Source organism: Apteryx mantelli, chromosome 35 (genome assembly GCF_036417845.1).
Source record: "Apteryx mantelli isolate bAptMan1 chromosome 35, bAptMan1.hap1, whole genome shotgun sequence".
NCBI lineage: Eukaryota > Metazoa > Chordata > Aves > Apterygiformes > Apterygidae > Apteryx > Apteryx mantelli.
In genome coordinates, this window is record NC_090012.1 from 914,630 (window position 1) to 933,634 (window position 19,005).

Sequence of the window (19,005 nt, forward strand, 5' to 3'; positions counted from 1 at the left end):
TGGCGCTCAAAGGGGCTGGGTGGGGATTGGGATATGTGGGGGGTCGGGGGTCCCAGGGGGCTCAGGGGTCCTGGGGGGGGATTGGGATACATGGGGGGTCGGGGGTCCCAGGGGGCTCAGGGGTCCTGGGGGGGGCTCAGGGGGCTCGGAGGGGCTGGGGGGGCTGGGGTATGGGAGGAGTCGGGGGTCCTGGGGGTCCCAGGGGGCTCAGGGTCCTGGGGGGGCTCAGGGGGCTCGGAGGGGCTGGGGGGGCTGGGGTATGGGAGGAGTCGGGGTCCTGGGGGTCCAGGGGGGCTCAGGGGTCCTGGGGGGGATTGGGATACATGGGGGGTTGGGGGTCCCAGGGGTCTTGGGGGGTCCCGGGGGGGCTCAGAGGGGCTGGGAGGTTCAGGGGGGCTTGGGGGGGGATTGGGATACGTGGGGGGTCGGGGGTCCAGGGGGCTCAGGGGTCCTGGGGGGGGGATTGGGATACATGGGGGGTTGGGGGTCCAGGGGTCTTGGGGGTCCCGGGGGGCTCAGAGGGGCTGGGGAGGTTCAGGGGGGCTTGGGGGGGGATTGGGATACATGGGGGGTCAGGGGTCCCAGAGGGCTCAGAGGGGCTGGGGGGGATTGGGATACGTGGGGGGTCGGGGGTCCCAGGGGTCTTGGGGTCCCGGGGGGCTCAAAGGGGCTGGGTGGGGATTGGGATACGTGGGGCTCGGGGGTCCCGGGGCACTCAAGGGGCTGGGTGGGGATTGGGATACGTGGGGGGTCGGGGGTCCCAGGGGTCTTGGGGGTCCCGGGGGGGCTCAGAGGGGCTGGGGAGGTTCAGGGGGCTTGAGGGGGGATTGGGATACGTGGTGGGTCGGGGGTCCCAGGGGTCTTGGGGGTCCAGGGGGGCTCAGAGGGGTTGGGGGGGCTGGGGAGGTTCAGGGGGGCTTGGGGGGGGGATTGGGATACATGGGGGTCAGGGGTCCCGGGGGTCTTGGGGGTCCCGGGGGGCTCAGAGGGGCTGGGGAGGTTCAGGGGGGCTTGGGGGGGGATTGGGATACGTGGGGGGTCGGGGGTCCCAGAGGGCTCAGAGGGGCTGGGGGGGGATGGATTGGGGGGCATGTGGGGGCTCAGGGGTCCCGGGGGGCTCGGGGGTCCAGGGGGCTCAGAGGGGCTTGGGGGTCTGGGGGGGTTCAGGGGGACTCGGGGGGGCTGGCGTATGGGGGGGGTCGGGGGGCTCTGGGGGGCTCAGAGGGGCTGGGGGGGGATTGGGATACGTGGGTGGTTGGGGGTCCAGGGGGGCTCAGGGGGTCCAGGGGGCCCTGGGGGGTCAGAGGGGTTTGGGGGCTCAGGGGGCTGGGGGTATGTGGGGGGGGCTCAAGGAGGGTCCTGGGGGGGCTCAGGGGGTGCCAGGAGGTTTGGGGGAGCTGTGGGGGGGGGACACTCACAGGGGGTCGGGGCAGTGGGGGGGCTGGTGCGGGCGGTGGCCGGGGGGGGATGTGGGGCCGGGGGGGGTGCAGGGGGGGGGCACGGGGGGGGGACACTCACAGGGGGTCGGGGCAGTGGGGGGGCTGGTGCAGGCGGTGGCCGGGGGGGATGCGGGGCTGGGGGGGGTGCAGGGGGGGGACATGGGGGGGGGTGACGCGGGGGGGGACACGCGTGATGTTACTCACAGGGGGTCGGGGCAGTGGGGGGGCTGGTGCGGGCGGTGGCCGGGGGGATGTGGGGCCGGGGGGGGACGCGTGGGGGGGGGACACTCACAGGGGGTCGGGGCAGTGGGGGGGCTGGCGCGGGCGGTGGCTGGGGGGGATGTGGGGCCGGGGGGGGACGCGGGGGGGGGGGACACTCACAGGGGGTCGGGGCAGTGGGGGGGCTGGTGCGGGCGGTGGCCGGGGGGATGTGGGGCCGGGGGGGACGCGGGGGGGGGGGACACTCACAGGGGGTCGGGGCAGTGGGGGGGCTGGCGCGGGCGGTGGCCGGGGGGGGATGCGGGGCCGGGGGGGGTGCAGGGGGGGGGCACGGGGGGGGGGGGACACTCACAGGGGGTCGGGGCAGTGGGGGGGCTGGCGCAGGCGGTGGCTGGGGGGGATGCGGGGCCGGGGGGGGTGCAGGGGGGGGGCACGGGGGGGGTGACGCGGTGGGGGGGACACTCACAGGGGGTCGGGGCAGTGGGGGGGCTGGCGCAGGCGGTGGCCCTGGCGCAGGTAGTCGTAGATCTCGCTGTTCTCCACGCCCGGGTAGGGCGTCTGCCCCCGCGTGCCGATCTCCCACATGGTCACCCCGAAGGACCACTGCGACCCCCCCCGGCGCCCCCCCGTTGGACGCGGGCCGGGGAGCTGCGCCCGAACGCCCCCCCCCCCCATTGGCGGGAACCGGGGAGCTACGCCCAACCACCCCCCCTCATTGGCCGGGAGCTGGGGAGCTACGCCTGACCGCCCCTCCATTGGCTGGGAACTGGGGAGCTACGCCTGACCACCCCCTCCCATTGGCCGGGGGCCAGGGAGCTATACCTGACCACCCCTCCCATTGGCTGCCAGCCGGGGAGCTGCGCCTGACCGCTTCCCATTGGCCGGGAGCCGGGGAGCTACACTTGACCGACTCTCCCATTGGCCAGGAAGTAGAGAGCTACGCCCACTCGCCCCCCCCCCCATTGGCCAGGAGCCAGGCACTGTGTCCACCCGCTTCCCATTGGCTGCCAGCCAGGGAGCTATGCCCGCCACCCCCTCCCATTGGCCAGGAACCAGGGAGCTATGCCCAACCGCTTCCATTGGCTGCAAACCGGGGATCTACACCACCCACTTCCCATTGGCCGGGAACCGGGGAGCAACATCCACCCACTTCTCATTGGCCGGGAGCTGGGGGTCTACACCCACCTACTTCCCATTGGCTGCAAACCGGGGATCTACACCTGCCCCCTCCCATTCACTGGGAACCAAGGGTCTATACCCACCCCTTCCCATTGGCTGGAAACCAGGGGTCTTCACCCGCCCCCTCCCATTGGCTGAGAAGTGGGGGATCCACCCACACGCGCCTTCCCATTGGCCAGGCACCGGGCATCTCCGCGCGCATCCCCCACCGTGCTCCCCGTTGGTTGAGGAACCGGCGCCCCGCGTGCGCGCTGCGCGCCCTCCCATTGGCCGGGGCGGGGCGGGGGCGGGGCTGCCATTGGCCGGGCGGGGGGGGGGGCGGGGGCGGGCTCACCACGTCGCTCTGGGTGGTGTAGACGCGGTCGGCCAGGCTCTCCAGCGCGATCCACTTGACGGGCATCTTGGCGATGCGGCCCTGCCGGTAGTAGTCGCCGCTGTAGATCTTCTTGGAGAGCCCGAAGTCGGCCACGCACACGCGCAGCCGCTCGTCCAGCCTGCGGGGGCGGGGCCTCAGGGGAGGGGCGGGCCTCGGGGGGCGGGCGGGGTGGGGTGGGGACACGCCCCCCACGCCCAGCCCCGCCCCAATCCCCGGCCCCATCCTGGTCCCCATCCCCTCATCTCCATCCCCATCTCATTCCGTCTCTCCTTGTCCAGATCCCTTTCCCATCCCCATCCCCATCCCATCCTGGTCCCATCCCATCCTCCATCCCCTCCTCATCTCCATCCCATCCCCATCCTGTCCCATCTCCTTGTCTCCGTCCCCATCCCATCCCCATCCCCATCCCATCCTGGTCCCCATCTCATCCCATCTCCTCCTTGTCCCCATCCCCATCCCATCCTCATCTCATCCCATCTTGGTCCCATCTCATCCCATCTCCTCCTTGTCCCTATCCCGTCCCCATCCCCTCATCTCCATGCCATCCCCATCCCGTCCCATCTCCTTGTCTCCATCTCATCCCGTCTCCTCCTTGTCCAGATCCCTGTCCCATCCCCATCCCCTCCTCATCTCCATCCCATCCTCATCCTCATCCCTGTTCCATCCCATCCCCACATGGTCCCCCCCTCCTTTTCCCCATCCCATCCCCATCCCCTCCTTGTCCTCATCCCCATCCTGCTCCTCATCTCATCCCATCTCCTCCTTGTCCAGATCCCCGTCCCATCGTCATCCGCATCCCAATCTCATCCCGTCTCCTCCTTGTCCAGATCCCCGTCCCATCGTCATCCCCATCCCATCCTGGTCCCCATCCCATCCCATCCCCTCCTTGTCCCCATCCCCATCCCTTCCCCATCCCCGTCCCGTCCCCACCCCATCCCACCCCCGCTGTCCCGACCCCATCCCCATCCCCATCCCGTCCCCGCCCCGTCCCGTCCCGCCGCCCCGCGCTGACATGCAGTTCCTGGCGGCCAGGTCGCGGTGGATGAAGTTCTTGCCGCTCAGGTACTCCATGCCGCTGGCGATGTCGGCCATGAAGCCCACCAGCGTCCGCAGCGGCAGCGCCTGCGCGCGCCGCCGTCACGGGGCGCCCGGCGCCGCGGGACCCACCCCCCCCGCGGGACCCCCACCCGTGGGACCCCCAACCCGTGGGATCCCCACCCAATCCCCTGGGACCCCCAACCCGTGGGACCCCCAAATCCCCTGGGATCTCCTGGGACCCCCAACCTGGGACCTCAACCCACTGGGACCCCCCCATGGGACCCCCCCACCCATGGGACCCCCCCCCAATCCCCTGGGACCTCCTGGGACCTCCAACCTGGGACCCCAACCCATGGGACCCCCCACCCATGGGATCTCCTGGGATCCCCAACCTGGGACCTCAACCCACCAGGACCCCCAAAACCCACTGGGAGCACCCCCATGGGACCCCCAACCCACCAAAATCCCCACCCATGAGACCCCCCCCAATCCCCTGGGACCTCCTGGGACCCCTCTCTGTGGGACCCCTGACACACTGGGACCCCCACCCGTGGGACCCCCAACCTGGGACCTCAACCCACCAGGACCCCCACCCATGGGACCCCCCCCAATCCCCTGGGATCTCCTGGGACCTCCAACCTGGGACCCCCAACCCACCAGGACCCCCACCCAAGGGACCTCCTGGGACCCCCCACCTGTGGGACCTCCAACCCACCAGGATCCCCACCCATGGGACCCCCCGATCCCCTGGGACCCCCAATCTGGGACCCCCCCCCGGGGCCCCGGACCCCACGGACACCCCCAATCCCCCAGCCCCACGGACCCCCCCCCTCGGGACAGCAGCCCCCCCGGGCTGACCAGGGGCTGTCGCCGAGGCGGGAGTAGAGCAGGAAGCTGTGCAGGTCGCCGTGCTTCATGAAGGGCAGGATGACGACGGGCGAGGGGAAGCCCTCGCGGCCCGTGCTCTGCAGGCACACGCCTGCCGGGCCCTCAGCGCCCCGGACGCCTGGGCCCCCGCCCCCGCGCCCCCTCCCCCCCGGTGCGCCCCCCCCCCCCCGGCGGCGCAGACCCCGAAGCCGGGGGGCAGAGCCCGAACGTGGGGCGCAGACCCCAAACAGGAGGTTGCAGACCCCAAAGGACGTTGCAGACCCCAAACAGGAGGTTGCAGACCCCAAAGGACGTTGCAGACCCCAAACAGGACGTTGCAGACCCCAAACTGGAGGTTGCAGACCCCAAAGCAGGTTGCAGACCCCAAGGGAAGTTGCAGACCCCAAGGGAAGTTGCAGACCCCAAACTGGAGGTTGCAGACCCCAAGGAGGTTGCAGACCCCAAAAGAAGGTTGCAGACCCCAAACAAGAGGTTGCAGACCCCAAACAGGAGGTTGCAGACCCCAAAGCAGGTTGCAGACCTCAAAGCAGGTTGCAGACCCCAAAGGATGTTGCAGACCCCAAACAGGAGATTGCAGACCCCAAAGGACGTTGCAGACCCCAAAGGAAGTTGCAGACCCCAAAGGATGTTGCAGACCCCAAACAGGAGGTTGCAGACCCCAAAGGACGTTGCAGACCCCAAAGGGAAGTTGCAGACCCCAAAGGATGTTGCAGACCCCAAACAGGAGGTTGCAGACCCCAAACAGGACGTTGCAGACCCCAAGGGGAGGTTGCAGACCCCAAAGGACGTTGCAGACCCCCCGCCCGCCCCGCTCGGGGCCTCACCGATGAGCCGCATGACGTTGGGGTGGTCGAACTCCTTCATGCAGACGGCCTCGCTGAGGAAGTCCTCCATCTCGCTGCGGGTGCAGATGGCGACTGCGGGAGAGGGAGCGGCGGCCTCAGGGGCGCGCGGGGGGGCACGCGGGGGGCACACGGGGGGGGGGGCTGAGCCCCGACGCACTCACTCTTCATGGTCTTCACGGCCACCTTGAGCACGCAGTTGTCCTGGCTGAGCTGCCCCTCCATGACGGAGCCGAACTCGCCTGCGGGCGGCAGAGGGGTCGGGGCTGCCGCGGGGTGGGGGGGGACGGCGGCCCCGGGAGCGCGCGTGCACACGCCTGGACGTGCACACACCTGCACACGCATGCCTGCATGCACATGCCTGCACAGACCCTGAACATGCACACGCCTGCATGCACACACATAACTATATTTTTCCTTTTATTTTTTTATGTTTTTTTATTTTTTATATTTTTTTTTTTTTTTTTATTTTTTTATTGAATAACAAACACATGCATGCGCACACCTGCATGTGCACACACCTGAACATGCACATGCATGCACACACCTGAACATGCACATGCATGCATACACGTGCCTGCACACACACATCTGCACGTGCACGCGCCTGCATGCACACACCTGAATGTGCACATGCCTGAACATGCACATGCCTGCATGCACACGCATGCACGAACACACCTGCATGTGCACACACCCGAACATGCACATGCATGCACATGCCTGCACACACACGTCTGCCCGTGCACATGCCTGAACATGCACATGCATGCACATGCATGCAAGCATGTGCACATGCCTGTATGCACACGCCTGCACACGCCTGCACACCCAAACCCGCATGCACACGCCTGAGCACGCACACGCCTGCATGCACGCTTCCCTGCCTGCACGCACACGCCTGAGCACGCACACGCTCGAGCACACGCCTCCCGCAGGCACACGCGTGTGCCCGGACGCGGGCCGCGTCCCGCCGCGCCGCCGCCGCCGCCCGGCTCTCACCCTCTCCCAGCGTCTTGCCCAGCGCCACTTTGTGCCGGTCGACCATGACGTCGCGCAGCTTCTCCTTCAGCTCGTCACTGATGCCCAGGCTGTTCACTGCGGGGCGCGCGCGTGGGACGGGGCCGGCGCCGCGCACGCCGCGTCCCCAGCCCGGAGCCACGCGTGGCACGTGCGGCCCCCGCGGAGCAGCGCAGGGGACGTGCCAGGTGCATGCAACCCTTGCAGCACGGCGCAGGGGACACGCCGGGTGTGTGCCACCCCCGTGACACAGCACAGGGGACACGCTGGGTGCATGCAACCCTTGCAGCACGGCGCAGGGGACACACCGGGTGCATGCAACACCTCTGGCGCAGCATAGGGGACATGCTCAGTGCATGCAACCCTTGCAGCACGGTGTTGGGGACACGCTGGGTGCATGCAACACCCCTGGCGCAGCATAGGGGACGTGCTCAGTGCATGCAACCCTTGCAGCCTGGTGCAGGGGATCCGCTGGGCACACGCAACCCTTGCAGCTGAGCATTGGGGACACGCTGGGTGCATGCAAACCCCATGGCACGGTGCAGGGGACACGCTGGGTGCATGCAACACCCCTGGCACAGCGTAGGGGACATGCTCAGTGCATGCAACCCTTGCAGCTGGGTACTGGGGACACACCGGGTGCATGCAACCCCCATGGCACGGTGCAGGGGACACGCTAGGTGCATGCAACACCCCTGGCGCAGCATAGGGGACATGCTCAGTGCATGCAACCCTTGCAGCCCGGTGCAGGGGACCCGCTGGGCACATGCAACCCTTGCAGCTGGGCACTGGGGACCCGCCGGGTGCATGCAACTCCATGGCACGGTGCAGGGGACATGCTGGGTGCATGCAACACCCTGGTGCAGCATAGGGGACATGCTCAGTGCATGCAACCCTTGCAGCCAGGCATTGGGGACCCGCTGGGCGCATGCAACCCCCACGACGCGGTGCAGGGGACGTGTCAGGTGCATGCAACCCTCGCAGCCCGGTGCAGGCGACCCGCCGGGCGCATGCAACCCCTGCAACGCGGCGCAGCGCAGGGGGACGCGCGGGGGACACTCACGCGTGGCCTCGGCGGTGCGGCGGCTGTAGGACTTGCGCACGCGGTACTGCACCACCAGGTCGCCGCGGCTGCGCGCGGGGCTCGAAGGCCTCCCTGCGGGGACGGGCGGCTGCAGCGGGCGTCCCCGCGTCGTCGCGTCCCCGTCCCCCCGCTCCGCGTCCCCCCCAGCGCCCCGCTCACCCGAAACGCGTCTCCTTGCGGCGGTGGCGGCGGGCGCCCAGCGCCCCCAGGGCCAGCGCCAGCCCCGCCAGCACCGCCAGCGCCGGCCCCGCCAGCCACCAGCCCCGGGCGCCCGGCGGCGGCGCGGAGGGGACAGCGCCGGCGCCCGCCACCACCACCGCCGCCCCCCCCGGGATCCGGGTGCCGACCCGGGTGCGGCTGCCGGCGGCGGCGCTCCGGCTGCGGGGAGACGGGCGTCAGCGGGGACGCGGGGGGACGTTGCAGGGATGCACGGGGACACCGAGGGGACACCGAGGGGATATTGTGGGGATGCATGGGGACACCATGGGGACACTGAGGGGACACCATTGGGATGCCAGGGGGATACTGCAGGGATGCCATGGGGACACCATGGGGACACCAAGGGGATGCCGTGGGGATATTGCAGGGATGCACGGGGACACCGAGGGGACATCGAGGGGACACCGAGGGGATGCCAAGGGGACACCAGGAGGATGCCAAGGTGATATTGCAGGGATGCATGGAGACGCCATGGGGACACCATGGGGACACTGAGAGGACACCATGGGGATGCCATGGGGTTATTGCTGGGATGCATGGGGACACCGAGGGGACACCGAGGCAATATTGCAGGGATGCATGAGGATGCCATGGGGACACCGAGGGGACACCGAGGCAATATTGCAGGGATGCATGAGGATGCCATGGGGACACCATGGGGACATTGCAGGGATGCATGGGGATGCCATGGGGACACCGAGGGGACATCAAGGGGACACCATGGGAATATGGCAGGGATGCATTGGGACACCGAGGGGACACCGAGGGGTTGCCATAGGGATATTGCAGGGATGCACAGGGACACCATGGGGACACCATGGGGACACCGAGGGGATGCCAGGGGGATATTGCAGGGATACATTGGGACACCGAGGGGACACCATGGGGACACTGAGGGGACATCAAGGGGACACCAGGGGGATATTGCAGGGATGCATGGGGACACCAAGGGGATGCCATGGGGGCACCGTGGGGATGCTGTGGGGACATCACAGGGTTGCACGGGGACACCACGGGGACACCATGGGGATGCTGTGTGGATACGGCAGGGATGCAAGGGGACACCAAGGGGATGCCATGGGGACGCCGTGGGGACATGCAGGGACACCGTGGGGACGCGGCGGGGCTCACGGGGTGGCAGGGCGACGGGGCGGCTCCAGGGCCCGGCGCCGGCCCCCGTGTAGGGCCGCACGCGGACCGTGACGTTGCGGCTCCCCGGCGGCAGCTCCAGCGTCGCCTCCCGCACCAGCCCCACGTCCAGCACCACCTGCGCGGGGACACGGGGACGCGGGACGTGGCGGGGCGCGCGAGGGGGTGAGGGATGGGGCAACGGGGCAAGGAACAGAGCGAGCATCGGGGCATGCAATGGGGCGAGCGATGGGGCGAGCAATGGGGCACGCATCACAGCGCACAATGTGGCACGCAGTGGGACATGCAACGGGGCATGCAATGCAGCATGCAGTGGGGCGTGCAATGAAGCATGCATCATGGTGTACAATGCAGCACGCAGCGGGACATGCAACGGGACACGCACTGGGACATGCAGCGGGACATGCAATGGGACAGGCAATGCAGCATGCAGTGGGGCGTGCAATGAAGCATGCATCATGGTGTACAATGCAGCACGCAGCGGGACATGCAACGGGACACGCACTGGGACATGCAACGGGACATGCACTGGGACATGCAATGCAGCATGCAGTGGGGCGTGCAATGGGGCAGGCAGCGGGGCGGGCGCGGGCCGGGCCGGGCTCTCACCTCGGGGGCGCCGGGCCGGCGGTAGCCCAGCCGGTAGCCGCGCAGTTGCCCGTTGAGGCGCCCGCGTGGCGCCGCCCAGCGCACCCAGGCCCGGGCACCCGCGCGCTCTGCCGTCACGTTCTCCGGGGGGGCCCCGGGCGCTGCGCCGGGCGTCAGCGGGGCCCCGGCATCCGGGCGCCCCCCGGGCACCCCCTGCTCCCCAGGGCACCCGAGGGACCCAGGCGTCCGGGGGGCCCCCCACCCCCGTGGGCCCAGGCATCCGGGTGCCCCCCACCCCCGTGGGCCCAGGCATCCGGGTGCCCACCACCCTCCTGGGATCCAGGTGTCCGGGTGTCCCCCACCCCCCGGGGCCCAGGTGTCCCCCTCCCAGGGCCCAGGCTTCCCCCCCCCCCCCCCAAGGGACCCAGGCGTCCGGGCAACCCCACCTCCCAGGGGCCCAGGCGTCCAGGTGTCCCCCCCCCCCCCCAAGGGGCCCAGGCGTCCAGGTGTCCCCCCCCCACCAAGGGGCCCAGGCATCCGGGTGCCCCCCATTCCCCCACGCGTTCCCCCCTTCCCGGGGCCCAGGCGTCCGGGCGTCCCCCTCCCCAGGGGCCAGGCGTCCCCCCCTCCCCCAAGGGGCCCAGGCATCCGGGCACCCCCCACCCCCACAGGGGCCCAGGCGTCCGGGCGTCCCCCTCCCCGGGGCCCCGGCGTCCCCCCCCCCCGCCAAGGGGCCCAGGCGTCCGGGCGTCCCCCTCCCCGGGGCCCAGGCGTCCCCCCCCCCCAAGGGGCCCAGGCGTCCGGGCGTCCCCCCCCCCAAGGGGTCCAGGCGTCCGGGCGTCCCCCTCCCCGGGGCCCCGGCGTCCCCCCCCCCCCCCAAGGGGCCCCGGCGTCCGGGGGAGCTCACCGCCCTCCAGGGTGCTCATGGGCACCCAGTGGCTCCAGGGCGAGGGCCCCTGGGCGCTGCGGCAGGCCACGCGCGCCCGGTACGCGGCGAAGGGCTGCAGCCCCTCCAGGCGGTGGGCGAAGGGCGGCACCGGCACCGCGCGGGTGTAGAGCGCCTCCTCGTCCTCGCGCACCGCCTGCGCCGGGCGCCGCGTCACCCGCGCCCGGGGACGCCCCGCAACGGGGACGCCCCGAGCCCGGGGACACCCCAACCCCATGGACACCCCGGCCCTGGGGACACCCCAAACCAGGGACACCCTGACCCTGGGGACACCCTGCACCGGGGACACCGTGCACCAGGGTCATCCCGACCCCATGGACATCCTGACCCCATGGACACCCTGCACCAGGGACACCCTGCACTGGGGACGCCCCAAGCCCGGGGACACCGTGCACCAGGGTCATCCCGACCCCATGGACACCCTGGCCCTGGCGACACCCCAAACCAGGGACACCCTGACCCTGGGGACACCCTGCACCAGGGACGCCCCGAACTGGGGACGCCCCGACCCTGGGAACACCCTGCACTGGGGATGCCCCGAACCGGGGACACCCTGCACCAGGGTCATCCCGACCCCATGGACACCCTGCACTGGGGACGCCCTGACCCTGGGGACGCCCCAAACTGGGAACACCCTGACCGTGGGGACGCCCTGCACCGGGGATGCCCCAAACTGGGGACACCCTGCACCAGGTCATCCCGACCCCATGGACACCCTGCACTGGGGACACCCCGACCCTGGGGACACCCTGCACCAAGGATGCCCTGCACCGGGGTCATCCCAGCCCCATGGACACCCCAACCCCATGGACACCCTGCACTGGGGACACCCTGCACCACGGACACCCTGCACCAGGGACACCCCAAGCCCGGGGACGGCCTGCACCGGGAACACCCTGACCCTGGGGACACCCCGCACCGGGGACACCCTGCACCAGGGTCATCCCGACCCCATGGACACCCTGACCCTGGGGACACCCTGCACCAGGGACACCCCGAGCCTGGGGACACCCCGAGCCGGGGACACCCTGCACTGGGGACGCCCCAGCCCTGGGGACATCCCAGCGCCATGGATGTCCCCAACCCTGGAGCCATCCCCGATCCCAGGGACATCTCCAGCCGTGGGGACACCCCAAACCTGGGGACACCCCAACCATGCAAAGCCTGAACCCATGGACATCAACCCCAGGGACGCCACAATCCCAGGGACATCCCCGACCCTGGGGACACCCCAGCCCGACGGACACCTCGACCCCGGCGCCATCCCCGTCCCCACGGACCCATCCCTGTCCCTGTCCCTGTCCCCAGAGTTTCGTTTCCCAGCGCCGCCGGTGACCCCGGGGCAGGCGGCGCCAGCGCCGGAAGCAGAAGTGGGCAACCGGCCCCTGCCCTCGGCCGGGGCGTCCGGGCGCTGGGCGACCCCGCTTCCCCCTCCGGCCCCCAGGGCAAATCCCCCCCCCCGGGGCAAATCCCCCCTCACGCACCCACCCCACGTGCAGCCCACATGCAACCCCCTGGGGCAAATCCCCTCCCTGGAGCAAATCCCCCTGTGCATCCGCCCCGTGGGCACCCTGCGTGCAATCCCCCGGGGCAAATGCAACCCCCTGGGGCAAATGCAACCCCCCCAGGGCAAATGCATGCTCCCCCTGGGGCAAATGAAACCCCCCCCAGGACAAATGCAACCCCCCCCCCGGGGCAAATGCCCCCCAGCTACCTGCACGGTGCAGAGGTGCAGGGGAGCGTCCCCGCTCGGCCCCGGCTCCCAGGACACCTCGAGCGAGCGCGGCCCCGGCGTCACCAGCACCAGGTTCCTGGGGGGCTGCGGCACCACTGAGGGGGGGGGCAGCAGCAGAGTGGGGGGGGTGAGCGGTGCACGGGGACCCCCGCGACCCCCCACCCCCCGCGTCCCCCCCGCGCTCACCGGTGACGGCGGCCGTGCGCGACGTGCTGACCCCCCGGGCGTTGTGGGCCTCACAGGAGAACGTGGCGCTGCGGTTCAGCCCTGCGGGCGAGGAGGGTGCTCAGCCCCCGGCGGGGCCCAGGCGTCCGGCGGGGCCCAGGCGTCCGGGCGGCTTCGCTGGTCTCTGCCCCCTCCCCGCCCCACACCTCGGTCCTGTGTGCGTGGGGTGGTGCCTGCAGGGCTCGGGGTGCGGGGGGTGCGTGTGCATGGGGGATGTGCATGCATGGGGTGCACATGCATGACATGCGTGTGTGCATGATATGCATGTGTGCATGGGATGCGTGCACATAACGTGTGTGTGTGCACATGGGGTGCGTGTGCACGGGGTGCGCGTGTGCATGATATGCATGTGTGCATGGGATGCGTGCACATAACGTGTGTGTGCGCACGGAGTACGTGTGCACGGGGTGCGCGTGTGCATGATATGCATGTGTGCATGGGATGCGTGCACATAACGTGTGTGTGCGCACGGAGTACGTGTGCACGGGGTGCGCGTGTGCATGATATGCATGTGTGCATGGGATGCGTGCACATAACGTGTGTGTGCGCACGGAGTACGTGTGCACGGGGTGCGCGTGTGCATGCCGGGAGGGTGTGCACAGCGTTCGTGCATGCATAGGGTGTGCGTGCATTGGGTGTGCGTGCATGGGGTGCATGCATGCACCGTGTGTGTGTGTGCACCGGGAGGGCGTGCATGGGGGGGGGTGTGGGTGCACGGGGGGGGGTGTGGGTGCCGGGAGCGTGTCCGTGGGGCAGGCGGGCGCCCCACGGCGCGTTGGGGGGGGGGATGTTGCATGAGGACCGTGCGTGCCGGGTGCAGGGCTGGGCCCCCAGTCCAGCTGCTCGCGGCCGCCCCCGCACAGCTGGACCCGCCCTGTCCCCGTCCCGGCACAGCTGGACCCGTCCCCATCCCCATCCCCATCCCGGCACAGCCATCCCCGTCCCCGTCCCCGCGGGCGGCGTTTCCGTGCCAGCTCCGGGGGATGTTTTGGTGGGGGGGGGGGCTGCTGGCGGCCCGGACGCCTGGGCCCCCTCCGGCACCCCGGCGGTGACTCAGGGCACCGTCACCTCCGGCCGCGGCCCCTTCCGTGAGTCACCGGCCGCTGGCGGCCCCGGGAATGCCGGGCACGCGCGGGGGGGCCCTTCCGGGGGGGCCGCGGCCGGGAGCCGCCATGGGAGCCTGGGTTTGGGGGGGGGGGCACCAGCACCAACCCCCCCCCCCCCCGGCGCAGCCCAAACCCCGGCTCATCCCGACTCCTCTGTCGCCTCCCAACTCCCTGCTGCACCCTGAAGCCCCCATTGCACCCCGAATCCCCCCATCGCACCCTGGAAAACCCCCATTGCACCCCAAACCCGAACTGCATCTGACCCCCATTGCACCCCAACCCCCCCCACTGCATCCTGACCCCCAACTGCACCCCAAACCCCTCCCGTTGCACCCTGAACCCCAACCGCACCCCGAACCCCAACTGCACCCCAGACCCAATTGCATCCCAAATCCCCCCCATTGCTCCCCGAATCCCATTGCATCCCAACTCCTTGTTCCACCCCAAACCCCCCGTTGCATCCTGACCTCCAACTGCACCCTGAACCGCAACTGCACCCCAAGCCCCAACTGCACCCCAAACTCCCTCATTGCATCCTGACCCCCTATTGCACCCTGAACCCCAACTGCACCCCAAGCCCCCTATTGCACCCCAGACCCAATTGCACCCCAAATCCCCCCTGTTGCTCCCCGAATCCCATTGCACCCAACCCCCCGTTGCACCCCGAGCCCCCCGTCGCACCCCGAGTCCCCCCGTCGCGCCCGGCGCCGCTCACCGCCGACGGCCAGGGTGGAGGGGGCGAGGGCGCCGGGGGGCGGCGCGGCGTCGAGGGGGGCCCCGTCGCGCAGCCACAGCAGCCGCACGGGCTCGGGGGGCCCCTGCGCCCGGCAGCTCAGGTTGAAGGGGGGTGTCGGCGCCCACCTCCAGGTCCTGCGGCTCCTCCGAGAAGAAGGGCAGCCCTGGGGGGGGCCGCCGCGGGTCAGGGGGGGTTGGGGGGCCCCCCCCGGCCCGGCCCCACGCACCCCTGCACCCCCCGCCAGGGCCGCTCTTGCACGAAGGCCGCCCGTGCACGAGGGCTGCTTTTCCCCAAATCTGCCCGTGCACGAGGCCGCCTTCGCGCGACAGCTGCCCACGCTCAACGGCTGCCCGTGCACGAGGGCTGCTCTTGCACGACAGCTGCGTGTGCACAAGGACAACTCGTGCACGAGGACCACCCTTGCACGAGAGCTGCCCGTGCACAAAAGCAACTGATGCACAAGAGCTCTCTGGGCACAAGGATCAACCTTGCACAAGAGCTGCCTGTGCATGAGAACAACCGATACACGAGGGCTGCCTGTGCACAAGGATCAACCTTGCACAAGAGCTGCCCGTGCATGAGAGCAACTGATGCACAAGAGCTGCCTGTGCACAAAAGCAACCGATGCACAAGAGCTGCCCGTGCACAAGAACCACCCCTGCACGAGGGCTGCGCATGCACGAGGGCCGCCTGCACACGAGGGCCGCCCGCTCACCTTCCAGCTCCAGGTGCGCCTCCGTGGACAGGATCTCCTCCCCGCTCACGCGCACCGAGCACTGGTAGCGCCCGGCGTCCGAGAGCTGCACGGCCGGGATGCTGCGGAGCGCGGCACGGCGGTGAGGCGCGGTGCACGGCGCTGCACGGCGCTGCACGGCGCTGCGCGGCGGCGCCCGGCTCACCTGAGCTCGCTGGTGCCCAGCCAGACGTCGTCGCTGAGGGGCACCTGGGCCTGGTCGGTGTCGGCCAGCTGCAGCGGGCGCCCGTCGCGCAGCCAGCCCAGCTCCGGGGGCTCGCCGGCCGCGCGCACCGTGCACCGCAGCCGCGCCGCCCGGCCCACCGACGACGTCAGGTTCGCCGGGCTCTCCAGGAAGGTGGGGGCTGCGGGGCCGGGGTGTCAGCGCCCGCCGCCCCCCCTGCCTACGTCCCCCCCCCCACCCTGCCGTGCACCCCTCCCCCGCGCATCCCCCCGTGCACCCCGGGGTGCACCTGCACCACCTCGAGCCGGGGCAACACATGCACCCGCCCCGCGCACCCCCTGGTCCATCCCCCCATGCACCCCTCCCCATGCACCCCCCCGTGCATCCCCCCCCAATGCATCCAGTCCCCTTGCACCCTGGGGTGCACCTGTGCCACCTCAAGCCGGGGCAGCACGTGCACCCCCCCGTGCACCCCCCAGTCCATCCCCCCATGCACCCTCCCCATGCACCCCCCCGTGCATCCTCCCCCCCCCCCCGATGCATCCAGTCCTGTGCATCCCCCCTCGCACCCCCCCGTGCACCCCGGGATGCACCTGCAGCACCTCGAGCCAGAGCAGCACGTGCACCCCCCCCGGTGCATCCCCCCCCCCGGTGCATCCCCCCCCCCGTGCCCCCCATGGGGGGAGGACGCAGGCGGGACGAGGGATGCGGGACGCTGGGGGGGGGGCCGGGCCCTGCCGCCCCCGTGGGACCGGGCCGGCGCTCGGGGCCGTGGGAAGGGAAGCGGCTTTGGCAGGAGCCGCGGGGTCGCGGCGACGCGGCCCCGAGCGCCGGGGGGAGGCGGGAGCGCGGCGGGGCCCCCCCCGGGACCCCCCGAACTGACACCCCCCCCCCCGGACCGACCCCCCCCTGGAACCGACCCCCCCGGAGCCCCCTGAACCCACAGGGGAGCCCTGGGGGGGGGGTCGGGGGGGTCCCAGGGAGCCCTGGGGGGGGGTCGGGGGGGTCCGGAGAGGGGTCCCGGGGGGGGGGAATCCCAGAGGGCCCCGGGAGGGTTTGGGGGGGTCCCGGGGGAGATGCTAGGGGGGTCCCAGAGGGGGGTCCTGGGGGGGGGGAATCCCAGAGGGCCCCGGGAGGGTTTGGGGGGTCCCAGGGGAGATGCTAGGGGGGTCCCAGAGGGGGGGTCCCGGGGGGGGGTCCCAGAGGGGGGTTCCCGGGGGGGGTCCCAGAGGGGGGGTTCCCGGGGGGGTTGTCCCCGGGGGGGGTCCCGGGGGGGGGGGGGTTCCCGGCTGCAGGCGCGTCCTGGCCGGGCGGGGGCCCCTGGGCAGCTCCGGGACCGCAGGTGCCGGACACCCCCCCCCCGCCCCCCCCCCGGCCCCGGCTGCAAAACAACGTCGCTGCCAAACCCCCCCCCCCGGGGGACGGGGCGTGGGGGGGGGGGTCCCTCCTCCCCCCCCTCCCCTCCCCGGGGCTCCTCCAGCCGGCCCGGCCCCGGGGAAACTGAGGCACGGCGGGAGCGGGGAGCCCGGCACCGGGACCCCCCCGCCCAAAAGGGGTGTCCCCGAAAAGACCCCCCCGAAGAGACCCCCCCCAAAGGGACCTGCTCAAAGGGACCCCCTAAAAGGGGTGTCCCCAAAGGAGCATTTCCAACGGGACCCCCCCAAAGGGAACTGTCCCCAAGGGCTCCCCCCCCCCAAAAAGGACCTCTCCAAGGGACCATTTCCAAAGAGATCCCCCCCAAAGTGACCCCCCCCCCCCCCAAAAGGACTGTCCCCGAGGGACCCCCCCCAACGGGACCTCTCCAAAGTGACCCCCCCGAAGAGACCGCCCCCAACGGGACCCCCCCCCAACGGGACCCCCCAAAAGCGACTGTCCCCAAGTGACCCCCCCAAAGTGCCCCCCCCCGAGGGGCTCCCCCGAAAAGACCCCCCCCAACGTGCCCCCCCCAACGTGCCCCCCCCCAGACCCCCGGACTCACCGCGCGGGGCCGGGCCGGAGCCGAGCGCGGCGGCCGCCAGCAGGGCGAGGAGCGCGGGGCCCGGACGAGCCATGGGCCGCGCCGACACCGGCACCGGAACCGGCACCGGGACCCGAACCGGCACCGGGACCCGGACCCGAACCGGCAGCGGCAGCGGGTCAGACCGGGCCGCTCCGGGCCGCGCGGGGCGGCACCGCTCCGAGCCGGGTCGAACCGGGCCAGGCGGGACCGGACGGGACCGGACCGGGCGAAACCGGGTCAGACCGGGTCGGACCGGGCCGGGCCGGGCGGGCCGGGCGGGCCGGGCGGTTTCGGGTCAGACCGGGCGGTTTCGGGCCGGGCGGAGCAGCCGCGGTGGCAGCGCCGCTGAGCGCGGGCGGCGCGTCCCGGGCGCGCGGGGCCGGGGGGGGGGCGGGGGGGGAGGAGGAGGAGGAGGAGGAGGAGAAGGGGGGAGGGGAGGAGGAGGAGGGGGAGGAGGAAGGAGCGGGAGGGGGCGGCGCGGCCCGAGGAAAGTTTCCCGGGACGCCCCGAAGCGAGCGGAGCCGGGCGGCAGCGCCACGGCCGCCCCGGGGGGGGGGGGGGCACGGGGGGTACGGGCGGGATGCACCGGGGTGCACGGGGGTGCACGGGGGGGGGGGCACCAGGGTGCGGGGGGGGGCACCGGGATGCACGGGGGGGGCACCGGGGGGTGCACGGCGCGGTGCATGGGGGGATGCACCGGGGGGGCACCGGGAGGGGGGGGGATGCGCCGGGGGGGGGACCGAGGGGTGCACGGGGGATGCACCGGCGGGCACGGGGGGGGGCACGGCGCGGTGCACGGGGGATGCAACGGGAAGGCACCGGGGGGGGGGGGGCTGAGGGGCGCACAGAGGGGTGCACGGGGGATGCACCGGGGGGGCACCGGGGGGGGCAGTGGGGTGCACGGGGGATGCAAACGGGAGAGCTGCACCGGGGGGGGGGCTGCACGGCGGGGTGCACGAAGTGGGGGGGGCTGCACCGGGGGAGGGGGGCTGCACCGGGGGGGTGCATGGCGGGGGGGGGGCTGCATTGGGGCAGGGGGCTGCACCGGGGGGTGCACGGCGGGGGGGGGGGGGCTGCATTGGGGCAGGGGGCTGCACCGGGGGACCCCTGCTCCGGGCTGCCCTGGGGGGGGGGGGCTGCTCCGGGTTGGGGGCTGCGACCGCCCACCACCGCGCTGCCCAGACCCCCCTTCCCCCCCCAGAAGCAGGGGACCCCCCCCAGCAGCGGGACCCCCCCCAGGGGACCCCCAGTGCCGCTGCCCCAGCTGCCGGGAGAGGAAGGGGCGGCTTTGGGGGGGGGG

General features: G+C 71.7%; 1 protein-coding gene across 1 annotated transcript in view; it reads right to left on the reverse strand.

Annotated features, from left to right (window-relative positions):
- Positions 1–17,975, reverse strand: part of AXL (AXL receptor tyrosine kinase) — a 19,419-nt gene extending 1,444 nt beyond the window's left edge. Inside the window, 21 exon segments of the mRNA XM_067314416.1 lie at positions 2,125–2,261; positions 3,172–3,331; positions 4,226–4,335; positions 5,106–5,230; positions 5,964–6,056; positions 6,146–6,223; positions 6,984–7,079; positions 8,065–8,131; positions 8,133–8,157; positions 8,245–8,339; positions 8,342–8,463; positions 9,436–9,571; positions 10,063–10,202; positions 10,949–11,123; positions 12,702–12,817; positions 12,909–12,989; positions 14,769–14,898; positions 14,900–14,952; positions 15,505–15,605; positions 15,689–15,887; positions 17,685–17,975. Coding sequence (XP_067170517.1) covers positions 2,125–2,261; positions 3,172–3,331; positions 4,226–4,335; positions 5,106–5,230; positions 5,964–6,056; positions 6,146–6,223; positions 6,984–7,079; positions 8,065–8,131; positions 8,133–8,157; positions 8,245–8,339; positions 8,342–8,463; positions 9,436–9,571; positions 10,063–10,202; positions 10,949–11,123; positions 12,702–12,817; positions 12,909–12,989; positions 14,769–14,898; positions 14,900–14,952; positions 15,505–15,605; positions 15,689–15,887; positions 17,685–17,757 — 2,312 coding nt within the window. The 5' untranslated portion in view covers positions 17,758–17,975.
- Between the last annotated feature and the right edge of the window lie 1,030 nt (positions 17,976–19,005).